The sequence below is a fragment of the Vanellus vanellus genome (assembly GCF_965231255.1).
Source record: "Vanellus vanellus genome assembly, chromosome: 7".
Lineage (NCBI taxonomy): Eukaryota > Metazoa > Chordata > Aves > Charadriiformes > Charadriidae > Vanellus > Vanellus vanellus.
In genome coordinates this window covers 7,067,140-7,083,657 of record NC_138912.1, presented here as the reverse complement: position 1 = coordinate 7,083,657, position 16,518 = coordinate 7,067,140, and the positions used below count along the sequence as shown (strand labels likewise).

General features: G+C 42.8%; 1 protein-coding gene across 1 annotated transcript in view; it reads left to right on the top strand.

The window, feature by feature from the left end:
- GRK5 (G protein-coupled receptor kinase 5) overlaps positions 1 to 5,980 on the top strand; it is a 166,006-nt gene extending 160,026 nt beyond the window's left edge. Inside the window, exons 13-16 of the mRNA XM_082486760.1 lie at positions 555 to 692; positions 3,130 to 3,267; positions 4,100 to 4,231; positions 5,059 to 5,980. Of these exons, the coding sequence (XP_082342886.1) occupies positions 555 to 692; positions 3,130 to 3,267; positions 4,100 to 4,231; positions 5,059 to 5,157 (507 nt within the window). The 3' untranslated portion in view covers positions 5,158 to 5,980. The remainder of the gene's footprint in view (positions 1 to 554; positions 693 to 3,129; positions 3,268 to 4,099; positions 4,232 to 5,058) is intronic.
- The last annotated feature ends 10,538 nt before the right edge of the window (positions 5,981 to 16,518 follow it).

Genomic DNA, 16,518 nt, shown 5'->3' with positions numbered 1-16,518 from the left:
GGCTGAGCTGAGGATGGTTACCAATACTGGCTCCAAGGACAAAACTTCTCTTGAGTTCAGCAGAATAGGCCCATGAGCACAAAGGGTTGGTTCAATTTGTCATCTGCTGTACTGGAATATACTGCGACGGGTGGGGGGAAGTACAATTTGATAGTGAAGTCACCCAGCCTAAGCAACGTGAGAAAATTATTCTTACAAGAGTAACAAGAAAAAAAAAAGGACTGAGAAAAAGCACCTGAGACTCATGAATATTCATCTCTAGATATTATTAGAGTATGTCAGACCTCTTCTTGAAAGTATTGGCTGAAAGTAAGCAGAAGCAACAGTCTCTATTTTGACTGTAAACACTTTACAACAGGTAATTTTCAAAGGGTTTCACCAGTGTGTAGAACAGTGCAGTCCTAATCCATTTAACTTTGGCCATTAAGTAACGGCAATTACAGTTCCCCTCTGCACTTCCCTCCGGGCACATTCAGAACCAACTGGAGATAAAAATATCTTTGTGGAGCTCTTTCTTTTCTGACAGCCTTACCGTTCCTCTTGGCATGTTTCAGCTCCTCACCAAAGATGTGAAGCAGCGGCTGGGATGTCAAGGGGAAGGTGCAACAGAAGTGAAGAGGCACCCCTTTTTCAAGAGCATGAATTTCAAGCGGTTAGAAGCAGGAATGCTGGATCCTCCCTTTGTCCCTGATGTAAGTACAACAGGAAGAACCACCAGTGGCCTCTTCCAAGAGATTTGTTTCTAGAATAACTTCTTTCTCTTAGAGCTGTCATCACTCCCTGCATGGGTAGCTGCCGTAGGAAGATGTGATAAGCGGCATGGCTGGAGTGGGGAGGCTGGGAGGAAGAGGAGAGCTGCTCTGTAGACATGTGCGTGCAGGGTGGGTGGGCCTCCACATAGAGTGGTAACCCGGGCCTTGATTCATTCCCACTCACTTTGCCACAGTCATCGTGTGACGCTGGAGGCACCACTTGATGCCTCAGTTCTCAAACTTTAAACTGGGAACCTTTGTGTTCCCTTATCCATGGTAGTAGTGTGAGAATAAGTGTGCTCAGGACCAGGTAGTGCTTGGAACAATCAGCAATGAAAGCCACAAGCGATGAAAGTATACAGATATATAGATATATATGCTGAGGTGAAACCAGAATTACAAAGTCCAAAGCTCTATGGAACTGAGGAATGGGTTGGATCCTCATGAAAACAGGCATTTGTTACAGAGGGTCTGAACCAGGTTCAGGTATCAAGTGTCACCTCAAGGAGAGGAGGTGACTTGGACCTGAGAGAGCATTTTGAACTTGTTAGTCTTCTTGAGGCGCAGAACCCAGCCCTGAGCCCTTACTCAGGTTTACAGACCAGTCTTGCACACACTGAAAGTCTTTGTTACATTGGCAAGGACAAAACTTTTTCCACCCTTTTGTGGTATTGGTCTCTACCCCAGCGCACAGAGTTATCTGATTATTTTCCTCCTGCAGGGCTCTCTTTCTGGCTAGGCCTTCTATCCTTAAAGTTCCCATATGGTTCTAAGTAAACACTGCCATTTTAACGTATTAAGGAAAGTAACATCTTGGCAGCTCTCATTCACATTGCTGCAAACTCGACCAAACCAAAGTGGTCTGAACGCTACAAAAGTTTACTTTAGCTGCTCTGGTTTTGCTTTGCATTTTACTATGCGGCCTAGTTATTCCTGCCAATTAGCCCATGGTGTTACGACCTGCTTTGGTGGGGAGAAATAGAAGACAAGCTACTATTTCTTTCTGATGTAGAAAATTAGAAAATTCTGGGCTCAAATTTGGGATCTGCCAGAGTGTATTAAAAGCTTAACTGTGGCAGGTAAGGCCTTGAAGGCACCTCTTATAGACATATTTGCTAAAGCAGAGGCACATAAATTTTTATGGCTATTTATTGGGAACTCAAGAGCTGCCCCTAATTTAATTTATTTGGCATTTCATCCATAGTTTTCCAAGTCTTTACTGAAGTCAGCTGAATCACCCAAAGCTATACAGCTAATGCAGGGGTTGTAATCCATCCCATGTCTCTCCATCCTCTTCTAGACTACTCTGTCTCCACAAAAATGTTGTGGATTGCCGTCAGGAACGCAGGGGGATGCAGCCTCCAGCAACTATGACTTTCGTCAGGAATCAGCTTGATTAGTTCGGTCACACTGCTCAGATCTAGATAAAATACTGCACGGTTGGAGCCCTGGGCTGTGCGGTCATGGTATCAGTAGGATGGTAGACAGTGGGATTCAACACGTGCATGAGTTTGGCAGGTCAGGCTAGTGCCACAAGCCACCCCTCAATTATTGCTGCGCATCAAAGGGTAACTGTGTTGTTGACGGGAGCTCTCTGGGCACGCAGATGACCGCACTATGACAGGTAGCCAGCGATGACTATTTCTGCCTTCTGTGGCTGACTGCTGGAATATGAGCTAAAAGCAGCATCACTGCAAAGAGTCCTGTCTCTGTCATCCCAGAAAATTAAGTAGTCTAAAAAGGCAAAGCTATTTGACTATTTGTTTGAAGGGAGGCAGCCAAGTTAAAAGAGTTAATAGAGGTGATTCTGGACAGCTTCCAGCATCTGAGCTATTAATAAAAACAATGGAAAAATGCCAAACCTCTTCTGTTTTCTTTAGCAATTAGTATACATTCCTTTAAACTTTAAAGCTGCAAACTCCGCAGCTATCTGAGCAGAAGGACACTTCTACCTGAGGTCCCTTTTCAGGGCTGTCTCCAGTGTGTCACTCATAAACATTCTGGTTTTCTGTTGTTCCCTCTCTAAAAGAAAAGGCTGCTGAAGGATTTGATTTTTTGTTTTCTTGTTCTTTCTGTCCTTTTCCCCTCACCTCTTAACCATATGGTACATGGATGACTAAAACCCACTTTAGCTGTGCTAATGCTTTAAGGACTTCAAAGTGGGAAGCTTAACATGCTTAAAGCGAAGTCAGCCTTTGATGATAAACATGCGGGCAGAGCAAGTCTAGGGAAGCAGAATGCAGATAGTCACTTGTTGTGAGGCATTCTCACTTGGCTGAATCTGTGAATGAAAGCACATGGTCAGACTCAGAAGTATTTTTTCTCTTGCTGTTTTTCTTTTTTTTTTTTTTTTTTTTTTTTTTTTCTGCTGAGATAGCCCAGAGCAGTGTACTGCAAGGATGTGTTAGACATTGAGCAATTCTCCACAGTGAAAGGAGTTAACCTGGACCAAACAGATGATGATTTCTATTCCAAGTTTTCCACAGGCTCAGTGTCTATTCCATGGCAAAACGAGGTAAGGACGTATCATAGTAAAATTACTCCAATAAAACCCCTAACACAGGTGGTTTAAGAGGACCTGTATATTTCCAGTAATATATAGCTACTGGACAACTTGCCAGACTCTAATGCTTTCATAAGTTACAAATGGCCTCTTTCAAGATCTGTAATGTACCACAGATGTCAGGTTCAGGTGAATGTATCTGTTGGCTCTGCATATTTGTGTAAATTGGCAAGGATCCTACTGTACATCCTTCTCCTGGATTTCTACAGAGGCATTTTGACAACAGCCCCGAGGCACTTCAGAGGGATGGCTGGAAGTCCTAATGGGAGGCTCCTCCCTTGGTGATCCTGATCTCACCCATTGTCTTGTACCTCCAGCGGGTCCCAGCTGCAGCAGCTCACTCTGGACCTTGACCTGCTCCAGGGTTTCCAGATCTTGGTCTTTGTTTCTGTTTGATATCATAACAGAGCCAACAGTGGATTTCATAATCCAACTCTGGATCAAACAGCAGATCCACTTGGGCAGAGGAGCGATAATAACTGGGATTTTGCGAGTATGTCTGTCTTTACCCAATATTCTCCACAGTGCTAAAGAAAAGAACAGAAAGCTTTATGGGGCAACTTCTAAGATGACTGATATGCAAACATGCAGAGCAGACTCAGCCTCTCTTTTTCATACATCCTATTTATCTTCTATAGCCACCAGCAGGAATTCAGCTGTTAACTCTCCAAACATATAGCTTGAGCTGCTGGTCCTGATCCTGACTTTGAACACCCTAGCAGTACTGGAATATATTTAATGCAGATGTGTAATTTCTTTTTTCTTTCTTATGGTATTCCACTAGATGATAGAAACAGAGTGTTTCAAAGAACTGAATGTATTTGGACCAAATGGTACTATTTCACCAGACCTAAACAAAAGCTACCCCCCAGAGCCACCCAAGAAAGGATTGCTACAGAGAATATTTAAACGACAGGTGAGATCTTTTATGATTAATACAAGGAACCTCCCATAGATGCCCACTGTCACAGCCACGTTCTGGTGATATTTTTGTGGGAGAAGGAGAGTACTTCTCAGAGAGGGCTTGCTGTCACAGTTACTTGGTAATTTCCCAAATAATACTGCCTGTCCCGGGTTTCCCATCTACTTATTGTGATTTTTTTACCGCCAGAAGTTCCAGCATTTTTCATCAGCTTTGTTTCCAGTGGTTGAAAACTTCTTACCCAAACTTTCTTTCAGTGATATGCTGAAATGCCTTTTGAAATGCTTATATGGTTTTGATAAGTTCCTTGTGAAAGCCTTTGATTTATGTGTTAAAAAAAAAGAAAAAAAATGCAAATGCTGAGGGAGGTAGACATGGCAGGAAACCAAGACACTAGAGAAGAAAGCAGACCAGAGAATAAGTGATATACAGCTTTCATGAGGCACCATAGCCCCACTTGCAAATCTAAATAACGTTCTTAGACCGATCTATTTCTTTAGGGTTAAAACCATGCCTGAGCATTGGCACGTGTCCTCTGTATTAGTCAGATTTAGCAGATACTGACATTTTGCAGTGAATTGATTTGAGTCCTGGAGCTCGAGTGAAACTTCTTTGCTGCATTCCTCAAGAACTGCCATGGTCCTCCAGACCTAGAGCGAATGCAGGTAAGAAAGTGAAGAATATTTTATATCCAAAGATCTTCAAACAAAAATCTTGCAGTGCAGTCAGTACGTTATCACCATAAAATCAACAATGTTGGACTAAAAGAAAGCATGGCATATTTGGGGAATCTAATTGTCTTTGTCTTCCTCTTTCTACAGCATCAGAACAATTCAAAAAGTTCTCCAAATTCAAAGGCCAGTTTAAATCACCACATAAATTCAAATCACGTAAGTTCAAACTCCACTGGAAGCAGCTAGTTCCAACTCAGTTTTACGAAACAACATGTTGCATCCTTCCACTATAATCTATGGAGCTTCTATGGATGAGAGAGCCTCCACCGTTGAGTGAAAAAAAAAAAAAAGGATCTCCCAAAAATGGAGATTTTCTATCCATTCCTTCCAGTGGAGCCTCACATTTTAAGAAGAATTTTCCACTCAGGTCTGTTTTTGGAGGTGGCACTCAAGACTGTGTGAATCAAACTTGTCTATTTAGAACATTGCAATAGAATTCAATGAACATGACTACTTGCACGTATTTAAATAGCATCATACTAGAACTGAATTTTGTCTTTATTATTTTTAAAGAAAAGTTTTGTAAATTTCTCTATTGTCTCAGTTTACATTTTGTACATTTGTATTTAAATGAAAGTCAGACTTTGGAGGTGTATATTTTCCAAGCAGCAGCTGTAAAGCCATGTGTTTTAAGACATTTTTTTAAACGAAAAAAAAATGTGACTCAAGACTTCCAGAGCCTCAAACGAGAAATCATTCTTTTTAGTAATTCTAGAAAATTATTCATAAATCACTTTATCAGACTGGGTTTTATTGACATGCATTTTTATGGAACAGTTTATTCTTAATTATTTTACATCTGTATATTTGGTTTACAGCAACACTGCATACATTTCTCCTCTTCATTAGTTTGTAATGTCTCGCATTAAATGCTAAAAGACAAGATGCATTCAAGAATGCTACTTGCCTCGCCTAAGGTTTGTGATGTCATGGGACCAGCACAGCTGAGATTTGCACTTACTTACATTGTTAGCTCATCAAAAACTTTCCGGTTAGAAAGGGAACCCTGTTTTCAGCCGGTCTCCTTCACTAGTTTTTGTGCCATTTCTAATGACAGCAAGAACAAAACTGAGTGAGAGGTGACCAGGAAAGCAAACGAGCATTTGTTTCCCAAGGACTTGAAACCTGCACCTGCTGAAATGAGAGCAAAACTCAAAGTGTTCTCCATGCTGCAGTCAAAAGTCCAAGGCCTTTCCGTAGTTGCTCATATCAAACAGGTAGCAAGAGAGAAATTCGGTAGTCGGGTTTGTGCTGACCATGAGATTCATGTCAGCTTTCTAGAGCTGAGCTGTGGAGGTTCAGAGTGGGATCTGAGCTGCTTTTGAGCAGTACCAGAACCTGTAGGTTCTGACTACACTTAGACTCCTTCCATGTGTCATGCCAAACATGCCATGATTCATCCCCTCAGTTAGGTCCTCAACTTAATTGAATAAAATCTCAGTTATGAAATAATACCTCCTGCTTTTGATTCCATCATTCTTCGTCCAGGATCCTTTAACCATTGACGAAAACATTGTTCCCACTAGTATAAACAAAATCAGTCAGGATCGGTAGCAGTACCTCAGGCATCAGAACCATGCTCTTCTCAAATATGCCACTATCTATTATTATTAAGAACACCAGACCAGAAATATGGTTATTTCCCTTTAACAGGAATTAGAAAACCTTTGTCCCCACAAGTGCAGACAGGATCTCCATAGCTCAATGTGTTCCGTAAAACAGGTTGGTTCACCACGCTCTTTATAATGTTGTCTAGAGCAGACTGATGATTCAACACTTTTGGGTCACCAGGAATATCCAAAAGTCAGCCCGGTGTGTCTAAAACCCTGTTAGCTAGTAGTGCCGTTATCCCGGGGTACAAGGAAGCACTGTTCCAGTGGAAGTTTTCATAGCCAAAATTCATTAGGCTATTATGTATATGTTCTCTCTGGCCAATGCAGAAGGGAAAAAAGATGCACGTTAGATGCACTCTCCGAGTGAGAGTCACAGGAATGACATACTAAACCAGCTTGGGGTTATGAGGGAGAGACAGAACAAGGCCAGGATCTGCATAAAGCAGCTGACAGAGAAAGGTCAAGAAAGGGAGATTGGGCTTTGGCACCTTTGTCAAGAGTAAAGTATGTTAAGATGCAAGTCCACGTCTTTTCAAAAGCCTCCGGTTTTGCTGATCACTAGGAGAGATGCAGTGGAGCTGTGTAAGTGTGCCGTAATGTCACCAAAAAGACGTTCCTCTTTTTCCTTCGGATCAGTGTGGCCCAGAAATTGTTTTTCCCTGTGTTGGTGGTGCTCAGGGAGAGCTTCAGCCACTCTCCCATGTCAGGTGATGGCATTGCAGATCTCATGGAAGATGCAAGATTTTAGGGAGACGGTAATAAATGAGAATTTGGAGTCATTTTCTCTCTATGTATCAGCTATAAATTAAATCTATAACGGTTTCAGCTTTCTGACAGGGTGGGAATGAAATACTGTAGAGGTGAAAGCCACTGTGCGCAGATGGGGCTATTACCTCCAGTTCTGTTCTCATGGCCTGACGTAAGGCTACGTAAGTCAACAGAAATCTGATCCGTCACTTGACCATGCTCTGGATGAAGACATACTTGCTCTGGGAGACTTTCACATGTGGGATTTCACCCGATTTCAAGAAACGTAGGTGAGAAGTGGAGGAACAGATCTTAGCCAGACAACTGATGTGTATCAGTATACCTGAGACAAGACAAGACACACGTCTTAGTTCTTCTTGGAGAGCTGCAAATGTTGTGCAAATCTGATCTGTTTCCGTCACTCTAAGACATCACCTTCTAACAGTATGGTATACAATATGCTTCTGCACCCTCAGGTGATTTCCTCCTGTGCACTGATGTTAGGGGAAAGGGCTGCTGGATGGGGGCTGGAGTGAAAGACTAAGCTCTTTTTTTCCACTGCTGCCATTATCTCACTTTGCGGCAACGGACAAGCATATTCCCTCATCAGAAAAATGCGGCTGATAATATCTCCCTACTACCATGAGAAGGGAAGAAAGATGGTTGGGGGAAGGCTTCGCCCATTAATATTTCATCGGATAAATCTGATAAAGCTGCAGCTATTGGCCCAAGGGCTTAATCTCCTATGTGTTACCAATTTGGCACACAAAGACTACATTTTCTTTCTTTACTGTCTCCCACTTGGGAAATAAAATCCTAATAACAACAAACCCCTTACTGAAAGCTGGTGAACAAATTGCAAATAGACTGTAGATGGCCTTATACCTCTTAGATGCTATCAGCCTTAACTAGCGGTGGTTGACTTTTTTATCTGACAACAGTGAGTGATAGCAAATGTGCCTTCTCCTGCTCTCCTTTTGGCTGGGACGGTTCCTTACTCAGCACCTCTAGGACTCTAGCAGTGGAGACACAGGGACAGTGCAAGGTCCTCGAATGCTGAGAGTTGCATTCAGTCCTGATACTTGGAGGACATTATGCTAGGGTGAGATATCCTGAATCATCAAGATGGTATGGAGGAAGGATGCTTATATGCACCTGAAGCCTGGAGTGAAGTCCCTTGGGATCCCAGCCCCATGGGAGCAGTGAGTGAGTAAGGGGAGAGACAGAAAACAAAACCAGTTTGGGGGATTTCATGCCACATCCCTCAAGTGTTGCTATCCTGTCTGACAAACTTTAAACGGTATTACGATGCTGGGGCAGCAGAATTGTTGTATTCTTTCAGTTTCCAAGCCCTGAAAGACTCAATCAGTATCCTACAACACTAGTGATAATGAATAGTCCTAGGAATCTTCTAGTCAGGGTTTGCCTGCAAGAACTAAACCTGCAAGATTTTCTTTTTTATTGCTTCTTTCTTTCTCTCTTTTTTTTTTTTTTTGTTGTTGTTTTTTATTATTAAGCTCACCTCATACCCCAGACTGGAGGACCACAGTCCTCTCACTGCCACTGTGTGACCAGGTGCAATCTGAGCCCAGAACTCAGGGCTGAAGCCCTGCCAAGGCAGGCCCCTGCCAGGCTTCCGCAGACACTTGGCATCTGCCTCTGTGGAGCCAAATTCAAGAAAAACGCTGGGAGCCGTGGTTGTTCAGGAACTCTGAAAAAAAAAAAACCAAAAACTTATAGTTTCCTCATACAACCTTGGAGACCATTTGCAATGGGATTTTTAGTATTTTGGTTCAAAGTGAATAGTTTTTGAGGTGGGTTTGCACATAACAAAGGAGCGGAAAGGAGTCATTATTTAATAGCTTTCCAGACTGACTGATTTTCTATATCTCCTTTCCAATTACAGTACAAATTCTTTCCCAAAAATAAATATGTTCAGATCTGGTTGATTGTTTTAAGTAGATAGATGAACAAACTTAGCTCTCTTTTCAGAATCAGAAACCTTTTGCAATCTGATACTGAATTATGCAAGCATTTTTTTTTATTTTTAAATCTTTACTGAGTAGTCTGATGAACACTAATTAGTTTACAAACATCTATGATTCAGATGTTTGCTATTCATTTTCTACAGTGTCTCAACGTTCAGTTAACTCTCGTAGCGTTTTTCCCACTCTGGTTGGATGAGAGGCTTTTTTAAACAAAGGCACAATGAAGGAAAAAATAACAAATAATAAACTCTTACGTGTGCACTCTTGGCCTGGATTATCTAAAACCAGATTTTTTACAAGAATGGCCATGACTCAGATGTTGTTTCTGAACAAACCCCTGCTTGTGAAGCTCGGAAAGGTGTGAAGATAATCAAACCAAACAGGTACTGGAGACCAAACTGAGAATTAGGTTGCTGCAGAATTCAATATCACAGCGTTCATCTGGTCCTGCTGATTAGGGATGCCTGGTAATTGGCAGTTCGGAGACAATACCAGCTATCTGTAAGAACAGTTTGATACCATCTCAGTTTGCAGTCATCCCCTCCCCCAGAAGCTATGCCTGAGAGTGCCATCAGCAGTAGGGAATCAAACTTGGCTGACACAGTAAAGCGTCTGATTCGAAGACATTGATTCTTAATGTTGTTCAACCGGACCTCAGGATCCAGCTTGAATTCTTTGCTTCATCTGTCAAAGCCTCACATTTCAAACCCAGTTGCTGTTGATCTTTTCGAGGTGCCTCAGCTAAAAACAAAACCAGAAAATCAGTCTGTAATACTGGTAAAACCGTGGGCGGGACAAGGAAGACAGACAAGCTGTGAGCTCTGGAGGACAGTGTGAAAACTACCGTAACGTGTGAATCTTCAGCGAATGTCAAATGGCAGTTATTATCACACATCACTGCACGTTCTTCCTTGGTTCATCATATGTTGCTCACAGTTTTTTGAGTGACCTTGAAATTGCACACCCAAAGTCGTATGAAGCATAGGGTCTGGCCCGTGGCTCAAAGACAACGTCATCTCTGTGAGGGTCAGGGGTAACAGTTTGACAAGGCAGGTATGCTCAGCCTGCACGAACAGCCATCGCACAGGTCCCTGCTGCCGTGTATCTTAGCATCAGTCAGGACTTCCCTGTGTAGACTTTTCTGGAAGAGCAATAAATGCACACCCTTATAGCACAGCTGTTTCTTCTTATCGACATCCATGGAATGGGTGGCCACAGGACTTAACTTCATTGTGGACAAGATATGGGTGTTTTAACCTCTGCCCCACGCTTGTGACTTCTTTTTTTTTCAGTTCAGATTTGTAATACTCACTTGTTAAATCAGTGCAGATGAAATCATCCATCAGATGTTTCTGGGCATCTCCCGTGCAACCTTTGAAAAGACTGGCCTTCGCTTTGAAAGCACATCCTTGGGTTAGTCTGTCCCTTGGGATGTAGCCCATCCTCCTACACGTGTGTAACATGAAGCACAAAGTAGCCTGCAGGAGCTCTGGAAGTCCAGTCTAAAATTGGTAATACTTAGGCAACGGGTGCCAACTTCGCAAAAGCCCCACTTTTTGTCTGGCCCTGCAACAAAGACGAATGCAACAGTGACGAATGGAGTGGGTCCCAGAGACTTAAAGGCTGTCCTGCCCGAGGATGGCCCTAGCCTGTCTCAGGCTGCGGGGAGGCACATTTGGCAGTGAAGTTCAGGAGAATTCTGTTCAGTGGCAGAAGGTTCCAGAGTTGTCTATAGCAAGCCTTTCACAAATATGACCTGCAATTTAAATGCTACTAATTATTTAGAGTAAGAACAATAATAGTGACTAACACCCTCCTGCTAAAGCTGAGAGAAAGACTGCATAAGTTAAAAAAATTCTTCACTTTTGTGTGCTGGGCAGGACACAATTCCATGTTATACTAAATCATATTGTTTAGGCAGTGCTGGCTGGTAATAACTTTCTGTCCTTAACTGAAAAAAGAAAAGAGAAAGAGAATTTTGCAAATTATTTCCTTTAGGGAAACCACCGAAGAAGGCGAAAGCCAACAGTATCCTACAGTATTATACGCTCACCTCCCCCAAACGGCTCTGTGATAATACAAATACAAGCTGCTGCAGTTGGCCCAGCTAAGCTAGTGTACCGACAAATGGGCTTTATGAAAGAAACAGTTTTGAACAGATTGCTGCCTATTCACTAAATTGAATATTACTGCTGGTGCAAATGCATTCTCCTTCGTTTGTGTACTGGAGCCAGAAGTGGTGGTTTGTATTCCTATTCTGCCCATGTTTTTCTTCACTGCCCTGGGCAAACCTCTGCGCAGTTTTGTTTTCCCATTCTTAAACATGGAGGGAAGCTCTCTGTCTCTCGAAAGGAAGCACTTTGGAGTCTGTGCATAAAACACATCAATATCAACTCTTTGTATTATTATTTAAGTGAAATAGACTTACTATAGCTACTCTTATTTACATGACTAGGGAGATGACTCTTGTAAATTAGGGCTCTTTTTTATTATTGGTTTGTCTGACTTCCTTGGAGATAATGAAACAGAATGCACCGCGCTTCTGTAAAAACATCTCCAACAGAGGATAAGATGACAGTGCAAATGTTGAAGTATTCATTTCTTATTTATGAGCTAGCTAGTAATTGCAGCGTTCACAAACACGTCCTCTTTTTTTATATATTGGAAAGAAATATTTATGAGGAAGGGGACAAAATAACATTCATTGGTTCAACTTTTTTTGGCCAAGCCTGCAGGCGAATCCCTGGGTACCAATTAAGTGAGGTGCTGTGGGAAGTCACAACCATGTGTGTGTGGCAAACATTGGCTCAACCCACTGCCCGGCTGTGGAAGCAAAAGAGGCACCCACATGCCTGGGATGAGCGGGCTCCACAGGGGAACTCCGGGTTGTCTGGAGAATCAGCGGTCCTGTAGAGAAGATTCACTCCCAGAGAAGAAACATTTCAGTAGTGGCTGGATGTCAAATGCCTTTTCCTTTCTCATCACCCCACATGCAGCTGTTAGATATGTTTATTAGCAAGCTCAAACGAGTTATGTTTCATGTATTGAATGGGGTCTCCCTTAATTGCGTTTCTTTTAAACACTGGACACTCTTCCGCAAGACTTTAACATTTTAGCCTTTTGAAGGCGAAAGTTGTAAAAACTTTATTTTGTGTTTCTGAGCAATGTAGATAGACCTAAAGATTTCATGAACTATCATGTGGTTGCCCATATCTGACTAATAATTAAATTGTAAAATTGCAGTTTCATATTAGGGTTAGTCTTTTCACCTGCTTTAAAATGGAAAATCATATTTGGTATATAAACACACACAGAATATCCTTCTGATTGAATTTCAAGAGCATATCCAGGATTAAATGTTTTTAAGCACTTCTAATACTGTAGTCTATAAGAGGAGCAGACACTTCTAAAACCATGTTAAAAGTTGTCTTTCATAACTGAGGCAACAGATCATTTTTGTAATAAATTAAAGCAAGTGTTCTCAATTAGAAGAGCTAGTGGCTGTTGGTATTGTACAAAAAAATCATTCTAGTATCCAAAGGGTTAGGGGTGGGGAGGGTCTGTTTGGTTTTGTTTCTCTTTCCAGGGAGATCTTTAACATTGTTTGATGAAGCTAGTTTCATTTTGGGATTGTTACTGAAGATAAAGGCTTCTGTGTTCTATGGCTGCTTGGATTCTTCGTACATAATGTCCTAGTAATGTCACAGTGCTGCTGTATCTAGATCAAACCACTGTTTTGATTGTTTTTTTGGCTTTGTTTTTTTTTTTTTTTAATAAATTCCTTAATTTAAATACATGAAAACTATTCTTTTTGATTTAATGAGGCATGTAATCACACAGAGCTTCCTCAAGTCCTTGGGATCTTGAAGATGATTAAGGTGAGAGTGGGATGCAGGTCATATCTTGCCAGATGCCTTTGTGGCTTCATATGTTTTAAGATCACCATCTTTTGTATTTTCTGGCCCATCACACCTTCACAGAGATTGAGGGAACTGAAAACCAAACTGAGGTTGTGTCTCACTTTGTGGAAGTTGAGATTCTCATCTGCAAGCCGGTTGTGTTTCCCTGAGGTGTCCTTCCTCTGCCTTCCCTCCTCCCATCCCCAGCCTTCCTCTGCACTGCAAACTGTCAGCGAACACGGCTCTTTACGACCTTAAAAAAGAGTTCAAGGAAAGGATGACAAAATCACTAGTAGGAACACAGGCTTCTGAAGACATGTACTATTTTTTTTAAGTTGAGCACCATCTGATTTATGAGACCCTACAGAGGCGTTTCCCTGAGCTCCAATTAGGCAGAGAGAAAGTGTTTAGAGAAGGAAAACAACAACCCACCAAGTGTGCTCTTCTGTATTCCGTACAGAAAGATCTAAACGAAAGGGTAGCTGCAAAATCACCAGGAAAAAAGCGGCACAGTGCTTTTTCTTTAGGAGGAGAAAGAATTTTTCAGAGAGGCATAGAGAATATGAGACTGCTAATGGCAAACAGTGTTTGCATCGAGTTTCATGAAAGAACATTGTGAAAACAGATTATCTACATGAAAGCAACAGCTACATCCAACAGCTAAACTCAGTAAAACCTAAGGTAATAGACTACATAAATTCAGGGCATGCCTATTATCACTTTCCAAACAAAGCCAAACCATTTTTCACAACGCTTTTTAACAATCTGAGAGGATGTGAGATGAAATTTTATTCCTTCTCTAACAGCTCTTAGTGGTTTTGTTCTCTCTGTAACTTGATGTCTTTTCCATACAGCAACATCTAGATATGTTCCCTCTTGGGAGATGTAACCTTCCGTAGACTTTTCCACTATCTCTGGCGAGAGATGCGCAGCTTCTCAGAGGAAAGTCATTACACTATTTTGAAAGAAATCCAGTTAGAAAAACATGAAAACTTTTTTAATCCCTTAGGGTGCTTTACAGATGAAAAATACCATAAATGGGCCTGACTGCAATTTCACATCTATGGGGTGCTTCTGGGGGAGGAGGCAATACAAGTTTCCGCCAAGTCAGAGTCTAATTCATTGGGTTTTGTAATTCTATTTCATATTTGATACACAGTAAAAGTACAAACTAAAATGAAAATAGCATCATAGAATCATAGAATTGTCTAGGTCGGAAGGAAGCTTGAAGATCAAGTCCTACCATCAACCTAACACTGCCAAAACTGCCATTAAACCACATCCCTCAGCACCACATCTACCCATCTTTTAAATACCTCCAGGGATGGCGACTCCACCACTGCCCTGGGCAGCCTGTTGCAATGCTTGACAACCCTTTCAGTGAAGAACTTTTTCCTAATATCCAATCTAAACCTCCCCTGGTGTAACTTGAGGCCATTCCCTCTTGTTCTATTGCTTGTGACTAGCAAGAAGAGACTGACCCCCTCACCTCTCTACAACCTCCTTTCAGGTAGTTGTAGAGAGCGATGTGGTCTCCCCACAGTCTCCTTTTCTGCAGGCTGAACAACCCCAGTTCCCTCAGCCACTCTTCATAAGACTTGTGCTCCAGACCCCTCACCAGCTTCATCGCCCTTCTCTGGACATGCTCCAGCGCCTCAATGTCTTTCTTGTGGTGAGGGGCCCAAAACCAAACACAATACTTGAGGCGGGGCCTCACCAGTGCCAAGTACGGGGGGGGCGATCACTGCCCTAGTCCTGCTCACCACATTATTCCTGATAGAGGCCAGGATGGTGTTGGCCTTGTTGGCCACCTGGGCACACTGCCGGCTCATATTCAACTGGCTGTTGACCAACACCCCCAGATCCTTGTCCTCTAGGCAGCTTTCCAGCCACTCTTTCCCAAACCTGTAGTGCTGCTTGGGGTTGTTGTGACCCAAGTGCAGGACCCGGCACTTGGCCTTGTTGAACTTCATACCATTGGCCTCGGCCCATCGATCCAACCTGTCCAGATCCTTCTGTAGAGCCTTCCTACCCTCAAGCAGATAGACACTCCCACCCAACTTGGTGTCCTCTGCAAACTTATTGAGAGTGCACTCGATCCCCTCGTCCAGGGCATTGATAAAGATACTAAAAAGAACCAGCCCCAGTACTGAGCCCTGGGGAACACCACTTGCGACCAGCTGCCAACTGGATTTAGCTCCATTCACCACCACTCTCTGGGCTCGACAATCCAGCCAGGTTTTTACCCAGCGAAGAGTACACCCATCCAAGCCATGAGCAGCCAGTTTCTCCAGCAGAATGCTGTGGGAAACCATATCAAAGGCTTTACTGAAGTCCAAGTAAACAACATCCACAGCTTTTCCCTCATCCACTAAGCGGGTCAGGTTGTCATAGAAGCAGATCAGGTTTGTCAAGCAGGACCTGCCTGTCATGAACCCATGCTGACTGTGCCTGATCACCTGGTTGTCCTGCATGTGATGCGTAATGACACTCAGGATGATCTGTTCCATAACCTTCCCCAGCACCGAGGTCAGACTGACAGGCCCGTAGTTCCCCGGATCCTCCTTCTGGTCTTTCTTGTAGATGGGCACCACATTTGCTAACCTCCAGTCAACTGGGACCTCCCTGGTTAGCCAGGAGTGCTGATAAATGATGGAAAGCGTCTTGGCGAGCCACTTCTGCCAACTCCCTCAGTACCCTCAGGTGGATCCCATCTGGCCCCATAGACTTGCATATGCCTAGGTGCTGGAGCAGCTCACTCACCATTTCCCCATGGATTATGGGGGCTTCATTCTGCTGCCCACCCCTGTCTCCTAGCGCAGGGGGCTGGTTTCTCAGGGAACAACTTGTCTTACTGTTAAAGACTGAGGCAAAGAAGGCATTAAGTACCTCAGCCTTTTCCTCATCCTTGGTCTCTGTGTTTCCACCCCTGACTACTAAAGGACAGAGATTATCCTTAGTCCTCCTCTTATTCTTAATGTATTTATAGAAACTTTTTTTGTTGTCCTTAACTGCAGTAGCCAGGTTAAGAAATATGGCCTATTAAAAATTGGTGCTCTGACTCCTCCTGAGTGGAGAAGGGTAACTCTGCCGCAGAGGCCGAGCAGCTTGAATAGCCCATTTGTAGACGCTTGGGTAAAGTTTACCTGACTTTTTTTTTATTACAGTTTATCACTGCTAAATTTTTTCTTAATTAAAGTCTGTTCCTCTGCTGTTGGCAAACCTCAGAAGAACCCCAAAATTACAACGCTCCATGTACCTCTGTGAGCTTATACGGCAAAGGTGTGCAGAGGGGCTCGG